Source organism: Semicossyphus pulcher, unplaced genomic scaffold (genome assembly GCF_022749685.1).
Source record: "Semicossyphus pulcher isolate SPU_LCO1_2020_fin unplaced genomic scaffold, fSemPul1.0.p SCAF_27, whole genome shotgun sequence".
In the NCBI taxonomy this organism is placed as follows: Eukaryota; Metazoa; Chordata; class Actinopteri; order Labriformes; family Labridae; genus Semicossyphus; species Semicossyphus pulcher.
In genome coordinates, this window is record NW_027211701.1 from 96,536 (window position 1) to 119,103 (window position 22,568).

General features: G+C 44.9%; 1 protein-coding gene across 4 annotated transcripts in view; it reads right to left on the reverse strand.

The window, feature by feature from the left end:
* Positions 1-22,568, reverse strand: part of LOC138604883 (glutamate receptor 2-like) — a 78,635-nt gene that overhangs the window by 20,889 nt on the left and 35,178 nt on the right. For all 4 annotated transcript variants that reach the window (XM_069676918.1, XM_069676916.1, XM_069676915.1 and 1 more), the window contains exons 9-16: positions 13,679-13,783; positions 13,441-13,548; positions 11,591-11,654; positions 10,537-10,679; positions 8,554-8,769; positions 8,093-8,247; positions 7,239-7,437; positions 4,795-5,042 (exon numbers count right to left, since the gene is read on the reverse strand). In XM_069676918.1, coding sequence (XP_069533019.1) covers positions 4,795-5,042; positions 7,239-7,437; positions 8,093-8,247; positions 8,554-8,769; positions 10,537-10,679; positions 11,591-11,654; positions 13,441-13,548; positions 13,679-13,783 — 1,238 coding nt within the window. The remainder of the gene's footprint in view (positions 1-4,794; positions 5,043-7,238; positions 7,438-8,092; positions 8,248-8,553; positions 8,770-10,536; positions 10,680-11,590; positions 11,655-13,440; positions 13,549-13,678; positions 13,784-22,568) is intronic.

Here is a 22,568-nt window from a genome sequence, read left to right on the forward strand (position 1 = left end):
TTTACCATCAGCCCTTCTTGTAGTTTGCACCTGGACTTTCTCAGGTGAACCTGCAGCTTAATCAAGAGTCCCGGAGGTGCCCCACACTAAATCTCTCCTCAGTGAACGAACAGAGACACATTATTCTCCGTTTTAAACTCTGCATGTGAGCAGAGCTGGTTCATGGCTGTGTTGGTCTGTGGTCATGTCTCTGGTGTAAAGATGTGAGACTTCACAGGGTTTGAGGTCCAGCAGCAGGGTCACTGTGTGATTTGAGACAGCACCCAACAGACTAGATGTCTCTATGCCGCCCAAACTAACACAAAAATCTGATAACAATAATCGATCTAATCTATCCATGCTGGTCAACATGGTCAGGAGAAATCTCCAGGATTTACCTTGACATCTCAGAATGAAACAGAAAAGTAAAAGAACCTTGAGTTACCTGAGTGAAAACACAGCTTATTTTCTGAGAATGACTTCAAGCTTCATATAATGATTCAGTTTGTAATCTATCGCTAACTGATTCCGCTCATAGAAACAGATGTTTTGTATCTTTAAAAGAGTCTAAATAAAGAGAGAGACGATTCAGCAGGAAGAGCTTTCCCATGACTTGATGATGTAATGGAAGGACTAAAAGGTGGTAGAACAGTTTCTCATGATGTGTTGTATTCTGGGCCTTTAACTCAAACAGGTTTGTCTTTAACAAACATGTATCATGTGGTGATTAATGGAGGTTAATGTTTTTAGATGTATAAAGTCCTCTGTATATAATGTGGTGTAACATTGTGACCAATAAGCAGGGCGGGGCTCAGTTCACTTTGATTTGATTGGCTGTAAATACTGTTCATTAATGACAACTAAATTTGTGACTGGCTGAGAAGTCATTTTTGGTTCATCGTTTAAATTTGTTGATTTTTTCTTTTATGTTATGTTTTTTTCCATTTGAATTTTCATTTTTCTGAACTGATCCCACGTTTGACATTATAACATGAATCTTTCACTTTGAACAATTTCAAGTAAAAAACAAACAGTAAAAACATGCTAGGAGCAGAGACACAGGAGGTGGAACATTAGATTTAAATAATTCAACCTGAATTTAATCCAGAGTCATCAGTTATTGTGACCCAAAGTGGTATAGACTTAAAAATGTCTCTGGTTCTACCATGTCAGAGTACAAGAGCAGTCATACAGTCGATCTCTTGAATAAACAAATTAAAGCTTCATTAAGCGACTTTTAGACATTCAAGTTTTTTTTTAGAGCAGCTGATCTCACTGAGAATAAATACCAAACTCATTTAATGTCACTGATCGATTTTACAACCATTTACATTTTATCATCAACAATCCATCTGTCAACATTTGCTGAAAGTTTAGCATCGATAACCTGTTGCTATGACAACAGCGGCTTTACATTTCAATCCAGCTTTGTTTCATATCAGATACAATCTGATCAAGCTGACTCATACATTAATAACTGAGAACCAGGACCAGGACCAGGACCTGGACCAAGACCAGGACCAGGACCAGGGTCAGTGACCAGTTTCATTAAACCAAACTTAAAAATGAGTTTGGTTTAATCAAAGGGCACATTATAACTGAATGGCATAAATATTCTGATATATGTAAGAAGTATTTACGATGTACTGGAATATATTTACTCTTAATATCCTAAAATGTATAAGAATAATATACTGGACTACATAAGACTCACTAAAAATATACTGTAGATGTAGACTGATTATTGTGAGGCACAGCTGCCCTTTGGTGTTCAAATTCGTTTAATGAAGCTTTAACAGCAAATCTGGAAATAAATAAGTCTCTAACATAATCATTAAACACGTGTGGAATTCAGTTTCAGTGTTGACTGACAGAGAGACAAAGAGACAAAGAGAGAGAGAAACGGCCAGGGAGACACCTGTAGTGAGCTGAAAAGACACAAAAGTGAGAAACAAACAAATGAACAACCATGCAAATCAACACACACACACACACACACACGCACACACACACACACACACACGCACACACACACACACACAAACACATTTTAAAGTCATAAAGTCAACATCAGAGGAGGATTCAGGTCTTAAAGAAGCAGCTCATCATGTCTGTTTAAAACAAACATCCAAACTGTAAATACATTGAATCGGTTTTAATATAAATTCATAGAGAATACAGAATAACAATCAAGGAGCAGCAGGAGGCTGGGAATCTTTCACACTGACCGTGACATGTTTTAAACACAAACACACAATACATACTAATAATCCACATTATTATAGTGATGAAGTTTCTTTGAGACCTGAATCTCAACCTCCCATCGTCACAGCAACCACCACTTGCCGTTGGTCAGAGGTGGTAACCATGGTGAAAATACAAACCACAGAGATGATGTCATCAGGGTAGGTGGATTATTATAACAACGGGTAAGCCGCCATGTGTCATTCATCACACTCACATACTGCAACACCCAACAGGCACCGAGGCCTGGGACCGGACTACATCGCTCCCCCCCATACTGGTTTAACTTACTGGTCAGGGTCCTCCCTATACTGGTTTAATTTACTGGGCAGAGTCCTCCATGTACTGGTTTAATTTACTGGGCAGGGTCCCCCCTATACTGGTTTAATTTACTGGGCAGAGTCCTCCGTGTACTGGTTTAATTTACTGGTCAGGGTCCTCCCTATACTGGTTTAATTTACTGGGCAGAGTCCTCCGTGTACTGGTTTAATTTACTGGTTAGGGTCCTCCCTATACTGGTTTAATTTACTGGGCAGAGTCCTCCGTGTACTGGTTTAATTTACTGGGCAGGGTCCTCCCTATACTGGTTTAATTTACTGGGCAGAGTCCTCCATGTACTGGTTTAATTTACTGGGCAGGGTCCTCCCTATACTGGTTTAATTTACTTGGCAGAATCCTCCATGTACTGGTTTAATTTACTGGGCAGGGTCCTCCCTATACTGGTTTAATTTACTGGCCAGGGGTCCCCCTATACTGGTTTAATTTACTGGCCAGGGGTCCCCCTATACTGGTTTAATTTACTGGGCAGAGTCCTCCATGTACTGGTTTAATTTACTGGGCAGGGTCCTCCCTATACTGGTTTAATTTACTGGGCAGGGTCCTCCCTATACTGGTTTAATTTACTGGGCAGGGTTCCCCCTATACTGGTTTAATTTACTGGGCAGGGTCCCCCCCATTCTGGTTTTATATACTGTTTAGGGTTGAACCTAACCTCAGGTCTAACACTGGCTAAAACCATCTGACTCTTTAGAATGTAGTCAGCCAGTGAGTTCAGACTTTAATGAGGACTCTGCCTGCTGGCAGGCGTGTTGCTATTTACATGGCAGATTTCAGTCATTCTTCTTAAATAAACAGGACTCAGACCGGCAGATTTAACTTGTTTCTTTCCACTGTGTCCTTGCACATGCAGAAAAAACACAGGTCACTGTATGATATATGTCCAAGCCCGGATTGATGTTAAAGCCACTGAAGCGATCCCTCTGCCCAGCAGAAACGATAATCTAGAGTCGTACATTTATGCTGTGTACATTTACACACGAGGCACAGCATTAATGATTTAAATCTCCAGACGGACAGGATCTGATGCTTATAAAAGTTCTGTGTGCCGACCATCAAAGAAAGGTTGGCTGTAAATGTTTATTTACTTATTGTTGCTGCTGGATCACACGGCTGTGTTGTCTCCTGCGTGCGTAACTGGCACTGGACAGTGTTTTAATATCTGTGGGCACGATTTTCGCTGCCACAGGTAGTTATGTCTGAGAATTATAATAAATGTATCTCTTAGTTCTGTGTGTGTGAGTGTTTGTCTGTTTCTGTGTGTATGAGAGAGAGCACACATCAAAATGAGAGCGCAAGATGGAGAGCTTAGTGTAGCATTTTGGCCCGTGCGTGGCTCGAGCAGGAATCTCCCTGAGGTGAAGCTGGTGTGTGAAGCAGCGGTGAGCTTGTTCACGTCTTCCGGTGTCACCAGATTGGTAACAAATCGAAAGTAGTATCGTAATTTAAGGAGACGAGGGAAACAAAAATATGCCCTCACAGTCCTGTGTCCCAAGCAACGAACAACGTTATTTCACTGTATCTACACACAAACACACAAAGCTTTTTCCTTATGAGTCAAAGCGCTGCTGTGCGTCCCCGTGTGAGTGACAAGCACAGACTTGTGTTGTAAACTCGATGTGTGTCCATAATGCGCCCTCTAAATAGCAGAGACAGACTGCACTATAGACTTTAGACTTTAGACCAGTTTTTGTTGGTCTAAGGTGCAGTCGCTTTCTGCGTCGTCAAGATAGCAACGCGCCACCAGTTTGCCTGACCACACCTCATTTCAACATCAACACGCCCATAGGCGCTAGTGTTGGTGCAAGATCACTTGCTATTTACACAATGTGGGTACTGGGCGAGAAAATGACGACTGCGTCAAATGGAAAATAGCAATGACACTTGCGCTGCATGCTTTGGTGCTTTTTGCTGTGTGTATGATAGGGCCCTAAATCTGTTTAATCCTTTAATCAGGACTCTGAATCTGCGTTTAGATTATTAATGAGGACTATAAATCTATGTTTAGATCTGGAATGAGGACTCAGGTCTTCAAAGACTGAGAGACAGAGAGTTTCGTCTCCTCTGCGGGTCCACCTCTGTCAGAGTTATCAGAGTTATACTGTCTGTACTTTTGTACTGTAAAGTCTGAGCTGTCTGATTAGGGAGAGCGAAAGTATGCTAGGCAGCAGGTTAGTAGTGTGAATGGTACATGGCAGAGCAGGTTGGCTAGCATTGTTATACTGATCCACCCACCTTAATGGGGAGCCTTTGGGTGTAGCAATGCCGTAGCCTTTGGAGTCCAGGTTTCCTCCCACTTTCATGGTGTCGCAGGGCTTCCTCTGCTCGATGTACTCGTTCATGGTAGACTCCAGCAGGTAGGCGTACTTCCCTTTGGACTTCCTGACTCGAAGTACACCCTCTGATGTTTTCTTCACGAAGACTGAAGGTTCTGCTGATTTCATGTACTGCCACATCTTGTCAAACAAGGCAATTTTAGAGCGCTACAAAAGAGAGACACAGAGAATAGACTATGACTTTTGTACAACATGAGTACAACTATGAGTTTGACTAACCCTAAGAACATTTTAATTCCCGTAAACAGCTATGGACCATTAAGTTCTTAGAAATGTGGTGAATGCAACTGCTTATACAACACTAACAAAAAAGACAACTTTGAAAGGATGACGATTTTGGGGATATCGTCAAGCGTGTGGAGAATATATTGAGGAACTCCTGAACAGACCAACATGTCCTCTGATGAGGAGACAGAATTAAAAGATTCAGGGAAAGCTTTATCTATTTCCCTGGTAGAGGATGCTCAGGGGTGTCAAGAAAGTTCACAGTGGCTGGGCACCACGTGTGGATGAGATTTGCTCTCATCCGCACATTGTTAGTCTGACTTGAGCGCCTTTTACATTGTTATTTCAAGGCGGGTTAGGCTGTTACACCTCCTCTGAATGTGTACCCCAAGGAGGTCCCTAGGGGGGTACTGCAGGAATACGGGGTACCAGAGCTACTCCAACAAGACAAATCCAGTCCTTGATTAGACAAAGTTAGAGCTGTGTCTGCATCCTCAGCAAATAGTCAAACATGTTCCCAGTGGGTGTAGACATCTGCCAGGGCTGTCCCTTGTTACTGATTCTGTCATGTGATTTTCATGGACAGGATCTAGAGGTGCAGCTGGGGGAGGAGTTTAGGGACCTCTGAATTGCATGTCTCTGCTTATGTTCTATTGGCTTCATCAAGCTGTGGCTTCCAGCTGGGCCTGTTTGTATCTGAATGTGAAGCAGATGGAAAGAGAGTCAGAAGCTTCGAGTCTGAGGCCATGGTTGTCTGCCAGAAAACAATGGATTGCTCTCTCCGAGTGGGAAGTAGGTTACAGACTCAAGCAAACAAGTTCAAATATCTCAGGGTCTTGTTTACAGTGAGGGTATAATGGATCTTGAGGTGAAGCGTCAGCAGTAATGTGGGGTTGTACCAACCAATTGTAAAGCTGCCCCGGAAGGTAAAGCTTTCGTTTTACCAGTCGATCTACATTCCAACCCTCACCTGTGGTCAGGAGCTCTGGGTAAAGACCAAAAGCATGTGATTGGGACACAAGCGGCTGAAATAGGTTTCTTCTGCAGGGTGTCTGGGCTTAGTTTTAGAGAGAGGGTAAATAGCTCAGACATTTGGAGGGAGCTCAGAGTAGAAAAGCTTCTCCTTTGCATATTAAGGAGCCAGCTGAGGATGTTTCATCAGGATCCTCCTGGGCACCTTCGTTGGAGGTTTTCAGGGCACGTGCAACTGGGAAGAGACCCCAGGGTAGGCCCAGAACTTGTTGAAGGGATTATTTATCCAACTTGACCTGGGAACGCCTGAGGATCCCTCAGGAGCATCGGAAAATGTTGCTTAGGAGAGGGATATCTGTACTTGTTTGCTTGCTTGCTTAGCTAAGAAGAAGAAATGGCTATGGTTTTATTGTTTTATTCTTTAAGGCATTTTTTGCCAGTTAGTGTTAGAACCAGGATCTGCTGATTAGTGGTTGAGTGTCAGCAGGAATTCACACCACAACCATCCGCACCCCTTCCCTCAGCAGTGACATTTGCCCCGCCCACACTCAGTCGCCCGGCTGGCCGGCTGTAGAGCCTTTGGTCAACAAGAAAGGTCAAAGTAATGTCGTTGTTTGGAAACACTTTGGTTTTAAAGAGTCTGACAAGGAGCAGCAACAAATACTGTGCAAGATTTGTTACACAGTGGTGTCCGCACCACAGAGGAACACGACCAATCACCGAGTTGCCTATGACCAAACAATAAAGGAGCGAAGCACAGAGAGAAGTAAAGTACGGAGGCCCTCAGGTGACATCTGAGGACTTCATAATAATGCGTGGTCACACACTGATGACAAAGGCCTATGTGCCAATCTCCAATCAGGCTATGCCAAGGCTATGAACAATTTGGGCTTCAGTGTCTTGCCCAAGGTATGTAGACTGTAGCAGCCGTGGATCCAACCCTCAACCCTCCAATTGATGGACAACCGACTCTACCACTGAGCCTGGTCTTTGGACAGCTGTGCGGTGTAGCCGAAGTCGTGTGACTCTGGTGTAGTTTGATTAAAGCCAAATGTTAACATTTACTGCTAGTGATCAAATGTATGCATAAAAAGTCAGAAGAGTTTTGTTCATTTATGAAGATTATCCTGCTAAAGAAGTCCTTACCCTGAAGAACTCCTTGGTCGATCCAGAGTCCAAGGTCCCGTATGCAATCTCTGTCTGTTTTGCCAGATCTTCAGCGCTCTCGATGGGAGACACCATCCTCTCCACCGTCAGGAAGGCAGCCAGGTTAGCCGTGTAAGAAGAGATGATGATCAGAGTGAAAAACCACCACACACCCCCCACGATCCTACCGGACAGAGATCTGCATACACAGACACACACGGACTGTTATTACAGTCTAAGAGCTCTGGACTCAGACCAGTCCAGGTCAGTCTTTAATAGCTTGTGTAAATTAATACAATCTCTTTTTTCTTTTATCGTCTCATTAAATCAATAATTCCATGTTTTCAATAATCCTTTTCACAGATGAACCACAGGACCGTCAGTCAAAGAAGATTAAAGATAAATGTGACTGTGAAGTTCTTGTTTCACTTTGGCTCTTTGGACAAACATGGGCCAGTGTGGCATGTACATGTGTGAACACAGTTTTTATTATTGCAGCATTGTGTCAGAGTTATGTTATGAGTAACATGTTACTGAGTGTCAAAGTCATGGGCTTTTTACTCCATCCATTACTGTGCAGATTAAAGGAACATCGCCCTTCTAGCACTGGAACAAGATGCTTTCAGGGATCATGATGGAAACACCTACATACATGTGTAATCCAGAGAGCATTATCACATGCAGATTACTTTAATATTACATCATAAATAGGAGAGGTTGCACCTAAAGGCAGCACAGAAGTTGCACATATTTAAAAAAAAACCAACATTTCTGCTTCAGTGTGCTGCTGATAAAATAGGATATTAAAAATGTAAATATTAATGTTTTGTTTTAATGTTTCGTTTCAGATTGACCTTGGTGAGATGTCACAGCCCTGCCTCATGAAAGCACCCAGAGAGAACCAGAGCGAGTTAAAGATCCCAAACTCATTGGTGGATTCAGTCGTCAGAGGCAACGCTCCATCCTCCGGCTCCTCTAACGTCCACTCGTAAGGGCTGAATCTGGAAACCTACAAGATCACATCATCACTTCCTGCTTTGAGTTGTTGAAATACACATACATGAAAACACACTCCCTGACTTTAGCGTACAGGTTTTGATTTTCGTACACTGGAATGCACTCAAAACAAAAGGAAAAGTTGAATGTCCAGACAGCGTCAGTCACTGCAGGAACTTTGATATTGTTTTAGTTAACATTAAACCAACTAACTCTGCTATAAAGTTCCTGGTTTTTACTTATAAACAACATATCTATACGTATAATACTTATATTTAAACCATCCTGTCAACACATTCATATACATAAACAGACTTACCAGGAAAAGAACCACACTGACTCCTATATATGCAAAGACGATGCACATCCAAATTTCATAAGCCAACGGGTCCAGGAAGGAAAAGACTCCTGGTTTGGATTTCTGCGGCTTCTTGATCATGATGGAGATTCCCAGAGACATGAAGGGTTTAGAGAAATCGATCACCTCCTCTCGAACCAGAGTGATCGTCAGAGGAGCGACGGCTATATCTGCTTTCTATGGAGACAGAGTGAGAGAGTTAAACAGTACTCATGGACTTCAGTCAGCTGATAGGAACATGAAACATAAAACATTTGATCTGATGTGTTGGTCCTAATGACTCAGAGGCAGTGACCTCAGCAGACGATCTGAGGATGGAGGAGCATTCTCTCTTCATCTGAGTCAGCTGAACAATTAAGTCTGTTGTCCTACAGCTTCCATCCACCTGCATCCTATCGTCAGCTCATCCAAAAGGTTCACAGCAAACCTGACTATCATCCACACACTGTCCTTACTGCTCAACTTTAGACCCTGATGAAAGTTTTGTTTTGTGTTGACTCCTTCACTCGAGTACATGACTAAAAAATAACTCACTTGACTGGTGTCTAACTGTTGAGCAGTGATGTAAAAAAAATGATCCACTATATAGCCATCCATCCACTTTCCTCTGTTTATATAAGCCGAGGTCATTGGGATGGATCCAGGATCCAGATCCGGTCCCAGGCCTGATGAGATATATAATCTCTCCAAACTCTGGGTTGTCCTCAGGTTCTCCAACCAGTTGGACAGAAGAACTGGAGGAACTGATCAGATGCCTAAAACCACCTTTTGATGCTCCCAAATCTGACCTCCTCTCTCTCCTCTCTGGGACTGAGCCCAGACAACCTGCAGAGGAAACTTATTTCAGCGGCTGTATTTCTGCAGGTGAGGGTTGGAACGTAGATCGTCAGGTTAACAAATAGCTTTACCTACTGGGTCAGGGTCAGGGTCAGCTCCTTCTTTAACTAGACAGTTACTGCTCTCGTATGAATCTATTTTACCCTCATTGTGAACAAGATAATGTGTAAAAATATCTGAACTAATGTCCCCCTGCAGTTCCGCCTTAGTGCCGTAGTGAAGCTCCGTCCTCATGCCACCTTTGTCACTGACTGTCATGGTTTGATTGTGGACTGTGTCTCACCAGTTTGTTGTGAAGTTGAGGCTTGATAGATGTGATATACGTTGAACCGTTTATAACAAAGCTTCCTCCCTGGAGTGAGCCAGCAAGAGCAGCTCGTCCAGATAACAAACACTCTCATCTGCATCGTGAGTAACAGCCCAGACCGTCTGGTGGTCAAAGTGTGGCTGTATGTGCCGGGGTAAATCCTCTGACAGCCCTGGTGCTGATTTGACCCCTGGTTATAACAATAATAATCACCCAATGTCAAAGTAATACTTAATGTATTAATTAAAAAAACACCAACCCAGTCTGTTTTCACAGGTACAGTCCAACACCTCCATGCATCACGGATGAAGCAGGTCACTCCAGAAAGTCCAACAATGTCCAGAGCCTAGCCGCGATATACCAACTACGCGCACACATACGCATGATGGGTTAGGGTTAGGGTTAGCCGCGCGTTCCCTGCGTCTGTTTGGCACACCGGCTGTGCACCTTCTCAAAAACACTATGTGTACGCGAGATGCAGTATGCACATGACCGGTAGGGGCAGTGTAGCAGCAGAGGTGATGTGACAGGGTCAACATAGAAGCAGGAACAACGTCAGAAAGTTTTGAAGAAGAGCTGATAGATGAAGTCCACGATTAGCCCTTTTTACACTGCCAGTTCAAGGCTGTATTTTTACGCCTCTGTTACATTTAGTCTTCTATTTAGAACGCACAGAGGCTGAGTGGTGGGGCGAAGTATTTGAGCTGGTTTGCCAACATTTACACCTGCTTTTAAGAATGATTTGACAGTGTGTGTGTGTGTGTGTGTATATGTGCCTGCATGTGTATTTTAAATCTTACCCCATAAACCAGCTCTCCAACCATACCGTTCCAGATCTTGGTTTCTGCATCTCTGGCTCCATATTTGCCATCTCCCACAATCCTTAGCTGGTAGCGTATCCCACAGTGCTTTGCAATCTCTGCAGCCAGGTCAACGCAGTAACCTACCCTCAGTGAAAACAAACAAAAAAGACAAAACCACACACATCAGCATTGTTAACCAAACGTTCTAGAAGACAGAACCAAGAAATCTCGAAGGTAACTGTCAAAGAGTGAATAGGCTCGTTGAAGATGGCTGCCAGCTCGCCTCGACAACAGACCAGAGTAGCCGATTGCAGTCGGGGGAGGAGTCATAAAGTCGGACACTTCTTTGTTGACCAGCTGCCGCTCGCCTTAGTCATACACCTGTGATACTAACAGCTAACTGTGAACTGATGTGAATACAGTCTTCAGCTGTTGTTTGAATTGGATTCAGGAGTTTGTTTACTGAGAGCTTCTTTAAATAAGTTCTCATTCGATTTTATATTCAGGGCTTTGACATTATTTGATATAAACATCATTGCAGATGTTTATTCAGACAGCGTTTAACTTCATCAAGTTTAATGAGTAATGATGAATAAGATAGATGTCTCGTCACTTCCTGGGGGGGGGTTCAGTCAGTAGGCGCTTCACTCAAATGCTCAAGCGCTTTCCCATCATGCACGGCGTTGTGCAGTCAGTGGAGAGCGGCGCCTGGCCCTGCGACCGCCTCGCGCGGTCAGGTTTTCAGAGCAGGTCGGACAACATTCTAACCGTCATGTGATGTGCTCGGCAAGGCGGCGATCGATTCTGTGCAGGCCTCGCTCATCTCCAACGAGCCTAATGATGTCACTCAGTGCAGGTGGAGGTCATGTGATGGGTGGAGCCTCAGATCACCTCCAACGAGACAAATGATAACAGACCTAAATGTCTGTATAGGACATAAACACACGTTTACTAAAGTCCAAAACAGAGCGTCACTCACACACACGCAGACACACACACATACACACTCACATACACACTCACACACACACACTGTATCTTATAAACATACCTTCATAACGATCATTGTCCTGAAACAACTCAGCGTTCTTCTTCAGCATCACATAGGGGGCTTCCTACACACACACACACACACACACACACATATTTAATACCTTATTGTTTTAACAGTTTTTACCCACTAGAAGGCGTGACTGTTTATTGTGAATCAGTCAGATTATTGTTTTTGGTTTTGTGACACAATCTGTCTCTGTGTCCTTCTTTTCAGACACATTCCCAGTTTCCAGCTCTTTCCACCAAATGCCCTCAGACTCCCCCTGTCTTCCATGTCACCTGACCACCCCACCTGTACGCACACCTACATCTTACCTAGCCTTCACCACTCCTCTCCTCCCCTGCATCTCTTTCCTTCTTTAGGGTTAGGGTTCTCCCACTCATGCCAGTTTATGGTCGTGTTTTATCTTTGTTTCACTTTAGTGTTTGAGTTTGAGTTTCCAAATTAAAACCCTTTACCTGTCGCCTACCTTACCTGCCTGTCAGTTTTGGTACCTGCTGGTCTGTTGACCTTTAAACTCTTTCCATCATTAAACAACTGCTATCATCTCAACTGTCTGCTTTGGGTCCTCTCCCTGTTGACTTATTTCCCGATAACTTCTGAGTGACACAGGATTTGTTTATTTAAAGAGCGAGGCTCCCTGGAGTTCCTCGCTGACTTCGGGAAGCATGACTCTGAATTTGACCGCTTTGTGTCATTCTAGAGGAGGAGGTTCCATACAAGCTCTGCCTCCTCCTCTTCCTCCGGAGTCTGTTATCCTTTAGCCTTCACCTCTACATGCCGGTCTTCAGCCTTCCCGTCTACCTGCTGGTCTTCAACCTTCCCGTCTACCTGCTGGTCTTCAGCCCTCCCGTCTACCTGCTGGTCTTCAACCCTCATGTCTACCTGCTGGTCTTCAAGCTTCCCCATCTACCTGCTGGTCTTCAGCCCTCATGTCTACCTGCTGGTCTTCAGCCCTCATGTCTACCTGCTGGTCTTCAGCCCTCACGTCTACCTGCTGGTCTTCAACCTTCCCGTCTACCTGCTGGTCTTCAACCTTCCCGTCTACCTGCTGGTCTTCAGCCCTCACGTCTACCTGCTGGTCTTCAACCCTCATGTCTACCTGCTGGTCTTTAACTTTCCCATCTACCTGCTGGTCTTCAGCCCTCATGTCTACCTGCTGGTCTTCAGCCCTCATGTCTACCTGCTGGTCTTCAGCCCTCACGTCTACCTGCGGGTCTTCAAGCTTCCCCATCCACCTGCTGGTCTTCAGCCCTCACATCTACCTGCTGGTCTTCAAGCTTCCCCATCTACCTGCTGGTCTTCAGCCCTCATGTCTACCTGCTGGTCTTCAGCCCTCACGTCTACCTGCTGGTCTTCAAGCTTCCCCATCTACCTGCTGGTCTTCAGCCCTCACATCTACCTGCTGGTCTTCAGCCCTCACGTCTACCTGCTGGTCTTCAGCCCTCACCTCAGCCTACTAGCCTCCAGCTGATTTCCCAGGCTGCTAGCAACCAACCTGCCCTTCCTTAGCTCCTGATCCTGTATCCTGTGTACTCTAATAACGTTCTTAGGACACAATGAGGAGCCACCATGGACTCCCCAGAAGAGCATGTGGTCTACGCGGCTCCCACCACAATACGTTGTTTCAGCTGTCCTGAACCTGAACAGGCCCATGTTTTTTGATTTTAGCTTTTCATATATTTTTATTTTTCTGTAAGTAAAATTCCCCTTATCTTAGAAATTCACAGAAAGCAGCTTAAAAAGCAGCTTTCCACATCAACTTTTACATTAATCACTGTTTTATAACTGACCAGCACATTCACATTGTTTGTCATGGTCACCAATTCACTTCATGTGTTCATTACCAGTATAGTTGTTACGACCACCGTCTTGTTCTCCATCCCCATCGTGTCATTTGGGTAAAAGTCGGACTTTGTCACCACCATCTTATCGACCTCGTTCCAATAGCCGATCTAACAACACACACACACAAACACACGAAAGAGGGAGGTAACATGTCTGACACATGGAGCATATTCACATATCTTTAACATAGCTGAATGCTAGCATGCTCTTCATGTTAACAAACGGTGGTTGAGTTACCTTCACAGGTCCGTTGTTCTTCAGCTCCATGACCGTCACTGAGTAATTTATTCTCTTCCCATACTGGTCAAATTGGATGTTCCCCGTTAAACCATCTACACGCACCTACACACACACACAAAAATAACAATTTAAGTTTGTGTTTTTTCTCTAATGTGCAGTTAAAGTATAAAAACATGGTCTAATTATGTCTCTCGTGGTGTGAAAAGAAATGATTCTAAAGTCATTTCAAGAAAAATTCATAGTTGACTGTATGATTTGGTTTAGCATAATAAATAATCATGTTACCACAACATTTAATAAACTGTTATTTCACAGAAATATCGACCAGCAGCTTTTGTATGAAAACTGAGATCTTCATGATGACAGCACAAAAACAAAACATTTGTCTCTCTTCAGCTAAAAGTTCACAAACTTCAGGGTCACAAATGAACAATGTTGGGCAAGTTACTTTCAAGAAATAGTATGTTATAAATTACATGATACTTTCATTGTAAAGTAATACTTTACAATATTACTGACTGTGTAGAGTAATGTGTTACTTATTACACTACTTTTGAGATACTTTCCCCAAAATAACCACAGAAGTACGACTTTAGGCATTAGGCCTGTTATAAAATGGAAGTGGGTAATGTTTCATAGCGGGTCAAGTTTACAGTTCATTATTACACATCCTTTGGTGCCTGATATTGTTGGCCTACAGCCTAATGAAGCCTCACCTCGTAGCATAGATCTGACGCATTCTAGTGATGTGCCAGTCCGGATTTTTTTAATATGCGCACCCACCCAACGTGTTATTATTATGAGAGCTAATTCGCTTGATAATCAACCAACTTGTACAGTAGCGGGCAGGACTGAGGAGGACAGAGACACTGCTCGAGGTTTCTGCCTGTTAAAAGGAAGTTTTTCCTTGCCAATGTGCCGAATTGCTAAGTGCTACTCATGGTGGATTGATGTTGGGCCTCTCTTTAAATAACTTAACAAAGAGTCGGTCTAGACCTGCTCTTTCTGTAAAGTGTCTCGAGATAACCCTGGTTATGATTTGGCGCTATACAAATAAAATTTGATTGATTGATTGACTGAGCGCCGAGGTGCTGATCCTGCTGCTGGGAGCAGCGATTACATTCACAGGCAGTGTGATGATATAATACAATTAGACCTTTTTAAAATAAAGAACAGCATGGGAGACGGGGGTGGGGACGTATACAAAGGATCACAGTCTGATCCCCACCTTTGCAAGTCTTCCTTAATGAGCATTATGATTGGTTTAAGACTAAGTTTTACCATTTTTTTTAAGGGGCCAATTCTTATTCCAAGGTATGTTATCTCCTTAGACAACCAACTAACAGGAGAGCCACAGGGTGGAGCCGAGCCCAGCATAGCACCAATGGGCATGGCGTGTGTCCGAATTGTTGTAGACATTCAAGCAGACATGGGATAGTAGTATCCAACTTGTCTAAGTACAGCAGGATATCATTGGCATAAAGAGAAATTTGATGTACTGTCCCTTTAACATTAAAGCCCCTAATCATTAGGTAGTTCTAATTAGCTAGGGGCTCAATGGCCAGCACAAACAGAGGCGGCCTTGCTTTAGAGAATGAATACAGCAATTTCACCCAATCAATGAATTCTGCGCAAACTTAAAATTTTTCCATGGCATAGAAAAGTAATGAGTCCAGAGACACTATCAATCCCTTGGCATCCTTGTGGCTAGCTAGCTGTATTATGTTCGGAAGCCTCCTGATATTATTCACAGAACTCCTTCCTGTAATAAAGCCTGTTTGGTAGGTTTTACTAATAAAGATATTAGTGGTTCAAGTCTGAAGACCTTAGCAAGGTTTTTTGCATCTACATTTATGAGCGATACCGGCCTATAAGATGCTGGGTCTTCAGGGTCTCCTTTTTTTTTTCAAAATCAGACAGATGTTGGCTAATGACATTGTTTCCGGTAAGTAACTGTTGAAACTAAAGTCATAGGTTCCAACTAGGCAGGGAGGGAGCTTATTTTTAAAACCCTTAAACCATTCCACCGGGAACCATCTGGGCCTGGGGATTTTCCACAGCGCATAAGGGCTATTGCCTCTGTTATCTCCTTTTCCTGAATGGGATTTAATTTTAGAAAAAAAACTTGTCGAGTTCTTCTTTGGTGATCTTATTGTCAGACTTCTATAGTGACTTGTAAAATGATACAAAGACGGAACTAATGTTTTTCCTATCTTTTCCCTCCCGAGTCCCTAATCCCTGCTTTAGTATTATGGTTTTGTTTGTGATTAAGTAGGCGTGCCAAATATTTACTAGTTTGTTCCCATATTCATATAGTTGCTGTCTTTGATAAAGTAATGACCTGGAAGCTTTCTCATTCAGAATTGAATTTAGGGCAGCTCTGACAGTTCTTATTTTAATAAAATTACTTTTAGTTGGGTTACATGTGTGAGCTAACTCCGCCTTTTTTAAATCTGTTTCGAGTTTGTTTTGCTTAAGCAGCAGTTTTTCTTTTGATGTAGCATAGATGAAATGGTGAATCCTCCAAGGGTGCATTCACACCTAAAGTCTGTTTGTCTGAATCAAAGATGAAATTGTTACAAAGTAGCATTTGGCCTCGAGTTTGGTTTGTGTTCACATGGCAGCTTTTACCAGCCGACCCAAAGTTTTGATGCCCTGGGAAACTGCTCTCTGACTGGTCAGAATTTCCACGTGGGAAAACTCCCTGAAGTAAACAAAGCATGAGAGCACACTGATCGATCACACTCAACATGATCGTGGACTTTATAGTTTTGTTGTTTGAGTTTTTTGTTTTTGTTTTAACCAACACCGTTCCACAGATCGCTCGGTTCCATCTCCTTTAGTTTTTCACTAAACAGTTTGAACACCTCCATGTTCTCGTGCGTTTCCACAAACATCTGTGAAATTGTTTGGTCAGCCCATATTTCTATTTCCTCATTGCTCCCCCACGTCTGTCCTCTACTCATCTCGCTGTGTGTCAATGCACAGTTTTAAGGTTTGTTTCCTGTATTTGGTCCTACTTTAGGTCTGTATACGTTCTCACCAGAATCAAACCGGACCGTGGGTCATTTGGAAACGGACGATTGATTGAAAAACTCTGGCAAAAAGGCCTGTCCCTAAACAGCAATAGGGAAATCAGTGTCATCACAAAATATAATAACCAAAATCAGAATCAGGGTTTATTGCCAAGTAGGTTTGCACATACAAGGAATTTGTTTTGGTGATTTTGGTTATTAACGATTAACACAGAACTAGAATAAAAAAATAAAATACAATACGATACAAAAAAAATAGACAGTAAGAATAAAAATATAAAAAGCAATATGTATAATATAAAATATGTACAACAGGTGTAACAGATTGCAGCCGATCACCCTCTCCGCAGAGCGGATGATACGCTGCAGCCTGCGCTTGTCCCTGGCAGTGGCAGCAGCGTACCAGACGGTGATGGAGCAGGTGGGTTAGGGTTAGGGTTAGGGTTATGATGGTCCCCAGGAAGCGGAAAGACTCCACAGTGGAAACAGTGGAGTCGCTGATGGTGATGGGAGCGGGTATGGCTGCTGTCTTTCTAAAGTCCACAACCATCTCCACTGTCTTCAGAGCATTAAGCTCCAGGTTGTTCTCACCACACCAGGTCACCAGATGGTCAGTCTCCCACCTGTAGACAGACTCATCCCCACCAGAGGTGAGTCCAATGAGGGTGGTGTCGTCCGCGAGCTTCAGGAGCTTGACGGACTAATGACTGGAGGCGCAGCTGTTGGTGTACAGGGAGAAGAGCAGAGGGGAAAGAACGCAGCCTTGAGGGGAGCCGGTGCTGATGGTCCTGGAATCAGAGACGTGTTTCACCAGCTTCACCTGCTGCCTCCTGTGGGACAGGAAGTCTGTGATCCACCTGCAGGTGGAGTCGGGCACGTTCAGCTAGGAGAGCTTGTCCTGAAGCAGAGCCGGGATGATCGTGTTGAAGGCAGAGCTGAAATCCACAGACAGGATCCTGTCATAGGTTCCTGCTGAGTCCAGATGCTGGAGGATGAAGTGGAGGGCCATGTTGACTGCGTCGTCTACGGACCTGTTGGCTCTGTAGGCGAACTGCAGGGGGTCCAGGAGAGGGTCAGTGATGTCGTTTAGGTGTGAGAGCTTTCTTAAAAAGATACGTTTTTAGGTCCCGTTTAAAAACATCTGCAGTCTGTGGGACCCTCAGGTGGTCGGGGAGGGTGTTCCACAGCCTCGGAGCTGCAGAGGAAAAGGCCTTAGTGCGGAGCTTGGTTCTGGGGACTTGGAGGGTGTTCCTGGTTGCAGAACGGCAGGTGCATGAGGAGGTCTGGAGGGTGAGGAGTTCTTTCAGGTATTGGGGGGCATGTCCGTGAATGCACTGATAAGTGAGGAGGGAGACCTTGTACTCAATTCTGAGTGGGACAGGGAGCCAGTGAAGGCATTTTAGAAAGGGGGTGATCTGATCGTATTTGCGGACCCTTAACAGGATCCTTGCAGCGCTGTTCTGAATATATTGCAGCCTCTGGATGCCCTTTCCAGGGATGCCGGTGAGAAGTGCATTACAATAGTCGAGCCTGGAGGAGACAAAGGCGTGAACAAGCTTCTCTGCATCTGCCAGGGTGAGTATTGGACGGAGTTTGGCGACATTCCTGAGGTGGTAGAATGATGATTTACAGAGGTGTTTGATGTGGATGTCAAAAGTAAGTTGGGGGTCCATTTTAACACCCAGGTTGGTGACAGATGTGGAAAGGGGGATGCTTTGGCCGGAGAAGGTGATATTGGTGATGGTGGAAGAGCGGAGCTGATGTGGTGTGCCAAGTAGGAAGGCTTCTGTTTTGGACCTGTTCAGCTGAAGAAAGTTGAGCTTCATCCACGCCTCTATCTCCTCCGGGCAGGTGGTGAGTGTGGATGTTGACAGGGGAGAAGGAGAAGTGGGGGTTGTCCGTAGGTAGAGCTGTGTATCATCAGCATAGCAATGGTAAGAAACCCCATGCCTGCTGATGAGATTGCACAGGGGGAGCAGATAGAGGGTGAAGAGGGTGGGGCCCAGCACCGAGCCCTGAGGGACACCGCAGGTGACATTGTGGGTGTGTGACCTTGCTTTGCCCAGGGCGACGTATTCGGTTTTGTCGGTCAGATATGAGGTGAACCAGTTTTGTACAGTGAGTCCAATGGTGTATTTCAGCAGTGAAGGAGGATGTTGTGATCAACTGTGTCAAAAGCAGCTGTTAGGTCCAGGATGATGAGTAGAGATGGGCAACCGGTGTCTGCTGCCATCAGGAGGTCATTTGTGACCCTGACCAAGGCTGTTTCTGTGCTATGGCCAGAGCGGAAACCAGACTGAAACTTCTCAAAGAGGTAATGTTTCAGGTGATCCTGAAGTTGTGCTGCAACTGTTTTTTCCAGAACCTTAGACGGAAATGAAAGATTGGAAATGGGCCTGTAGTTGGAGAATACTTCTGGATCCAGGGTGGGTTTTTTCAGTAGTGGTCTGATGACAGCAGTTTTTAACGCAGGTGGGATATGGCCGGCCAGGAGGGACTGGTTTATGATCTTGGTGATGAATGGAGAGATGGCAGAGATGTTTGTCTTCAGCAGAGCTGAAGGAAAAGGGTCCAGAGCACAGGTGGTTGGCTTCATGTCATTAATGACATCCTCCACCTCCTTCTGAGTGACAATGGAGAAGGAACAAAGAGGCTGGACAGTCTCAGATGGTGGATCGGTAGTTGTGGGAGGCAGGACAGCAGTGGCGGAGAGGTGTGAACGAATGTTATCAACTTTTTGTCTGAAAAAAGTGATGTGCATATTGCACCTCTCCTCTGTGGTCTCAGAGTGGGCAAGTGAAGGCGGTTTGAGAAGGTGATTTATTGTCGAGAAAAGTTGTTTGGAGTTACCGGGGCTGTTGTTGATGATGGTGGAATAAAACCTGGACTGTGCATCCCTCAGAGCTTCTGCATACACCTTCCTGTGTTCTCTGTATGCCTGTTTGTGAACAGTAAGTCCAGAGGCCTTGAGCCGCCGCTCAAGGACACGCCCAGCAGCCTTCATCTTTCGCAGCTCGCAGGTGTACCAGGGTGCTGAGCGCGAGAAGGAGACTGACCTGGATGTTAAGGGGGCATGAAGGTCCAGATGACTGCTCAGGGACTGGTCGTAAGAATCCACTAAATCAGCACCAGAGAGGAAGTCAGTAGAGCCAGAGGAGAGAAGTTGAAGGTCCAGAGCCAGGGCATCCGTGTCGATGTTTTTCAGCTTCCTGAAGTGGATCTGCCGCCTGGGTTTGGTGTGGGGAGAAAGGAAGGGCAACTCCATCGACACGACTTTGTGGTCAGACACACCAAGATCATAAACCTGTAGGTTGGTGATGGGAGCGGAGTTAGTGATTATCAGGTCGAGTGTGTGTCCCCTTGAGTGTGTGGGGACATCAACATGTTGTTGTAGGTTGAGGGAGTCCAGTAGCTGAAGGAAATCAGCAGCAGAGTGACATGAGGGGGCATCAACATGAATTTAAATCTCCCAGGATTATGGTGTTGGCAGAGGTAGTGCAGAGCGTTGTGAGGAGATCAGACATTTCCAGGATAAAAGCAGAGTTGGGTTTAGGGGGCCGGTAGATGAAGAGAACAGTCATGGGAAAGGGGGGCTTACATTTAAATGCAAGACACTCGCAGGAGGTTGTTGTGGGCAGCGGGATGGTGGACATCTCCAGGTCCTGTTGGTGGATGACTACTAGGCCACCACCGCGGCCAGTGCTGCGTGCTGCCTCCAAGTAACTGTAACTGGGGGGACAGGCTTCATTGAGGGCAGAGTAAACCTCTGGCTGGTGCCAGGATTATGTTAAACACATGATGTCAAGTCCTTTCTCCCTTATGTGTTCCTCAATCAGGGTGGATTTATTGTTGATAGACTGAGTGTTAAAAAGTTTGATTTTGACCCAAGAATGTGGGATGAATCACTGTACAGGTCGCAGAGCATTGAAATCCACTCCACGCGAGCTGGAATCCACTCCGTGAATTCTATCTAGCCGAGTGTGCGGGGATCTCGCGGTGTCTCCTGTGCTGGAGCGCAGAATTCTCGCAGTGTTTCCTGAGTTGATGGCAGCTGGAGCGACTGCGCTCTGATGACACGTCAGACTTGCGACGGGTGACCATAGAGACGGGTTGTTTGTAGCAGAGCAGCTTGGCTGGTTATGGAAGATGAATTTTCGACCGGAGCCTCTGTGAATGTAGCGAGGGCAGCGTAGAAGATCAAGTTCGTTGATGATGGTAATGTTAAGTCCAGGAGTAATTGCGGGTTTTAGTCGGCGGAGTTGCGAGATGGAATAGCTGAACGCCGTGCTGACCAACGAAGGATGCTGCCTAGCCTCGCTAGCTGCTAGCCAGAAAACCTATCGGTGGCAAGTCCGTGTGAAGTTCGAGAAACGGAGATGGAAGGGAGGAAGGTTGTCCGTCAAGGCGATATGATGGTTGGAACCAGACAGCCTTTTACAGGTGGGACAAGGTTGACAGCTGGAAGTCGTCTGTAGCAGGTACGCCAGCGTCCTCTCCTCCTGGTTGGGAAACAACCATGATAGAGAGGGTTGTTGCTGTGGTGTGAGGGGAGGGGGCCGTTGAGGTGGTGGGGGAGGTGGAGATGATAAGCTGTAGCGGAGTCATGGGGGACAGTGTCAGGACTGTCCCATTGTCTTTTAAAGCAACAGTAAAAGTCATTGAGGTCGTTGGCTAGGCGCAGGTCATTCACAGTGCGGGGGGGGGGGGGGGGGGTTCGGCTTGTAGCTGGTGTGCTGTCTGAGACCCTTCCAGACTGAGCCAGACTGAGTGTGTGGATGTGATGTTGTTGTCCTTATGTTCATGAGCTCTTCTGTTCTTCTAAGAGCTCCGTGTATTTTGGCAAAAAACGGTGTTTACAAACAAAACAAGACAAAACGACATGCACCAACACACCGAGGCAGCCATCTGTGGCACCATCAGATGTTTCCCTAAACACGACTCTGCCTGGACAAAACATCCATCAATGGGTTCTAGAAATGCCTGATAGGAGCAAACATAAAGTAACAAATTAAAACTTTCCACTGAGTTTCAACATGAGAAATGTTGTTCACTTAAACTTTATATAGGCACAGTCCATAACTGCACTAGTTGTGTCCATTAACCTCCTTTGTGTGATATTTCAGCTGCATGGCCATCATTAGCAAAGACTGTTAACTTAATCCTAGATTACATTGCATTTGTTGCTTTTCTGCTTCTCCTCAACATACCTCTGTGCTTCTTCTGAGGTTTTGAGAAGATGGACCTTGTTATCACGTGTGATGTGACTCCGTAGTGAGCAGAAGCTTAATGTAATCTCTTCTGATTTCTTCTCTTACCCAGCGCAGCTTGAATTTGGCCAGTGAGCCAGCAATGCATCCTTGGAGTCCAAAGTCGCGGTGAATCGACTTTTGATTGCTCCCACAATGATTTCAGGCAGTCCAGTGATCATGTGCGATAGCCCATGTTTCATTGCCAGGGCTTTGGCTATTAGAACTTCCAGCGTTGGTTGAAGCGTTCCATAAAAACAAGTGTCCTCACCCTGCAAAATGTCCAGTGCAACTGTGAAAGGCTTCATAATGGAACAGGATTCATTCAGTCATTCATACATTTAATCTGGAGCTGTGTGCAGAGGCTACTGAGGCAAGGGCATTTCTGTGATCCTTGATAGGCGTCATGGAATGAGTTCCACCGTGTTACTGTGGGGACAGTCAGCTTTCTTTTACCGACCTCTTCCAGGCACTCTGATGCGACTGTGGAGTGGCTGGCCTTTGTCCACAGTGCTGAACATTTGCCCGTAGCATTACGATACACAGCCCTCGATTCTGGATTAGATGCCAGCCATTTATCAACCTCATTTTTATCACTTAGGTTAA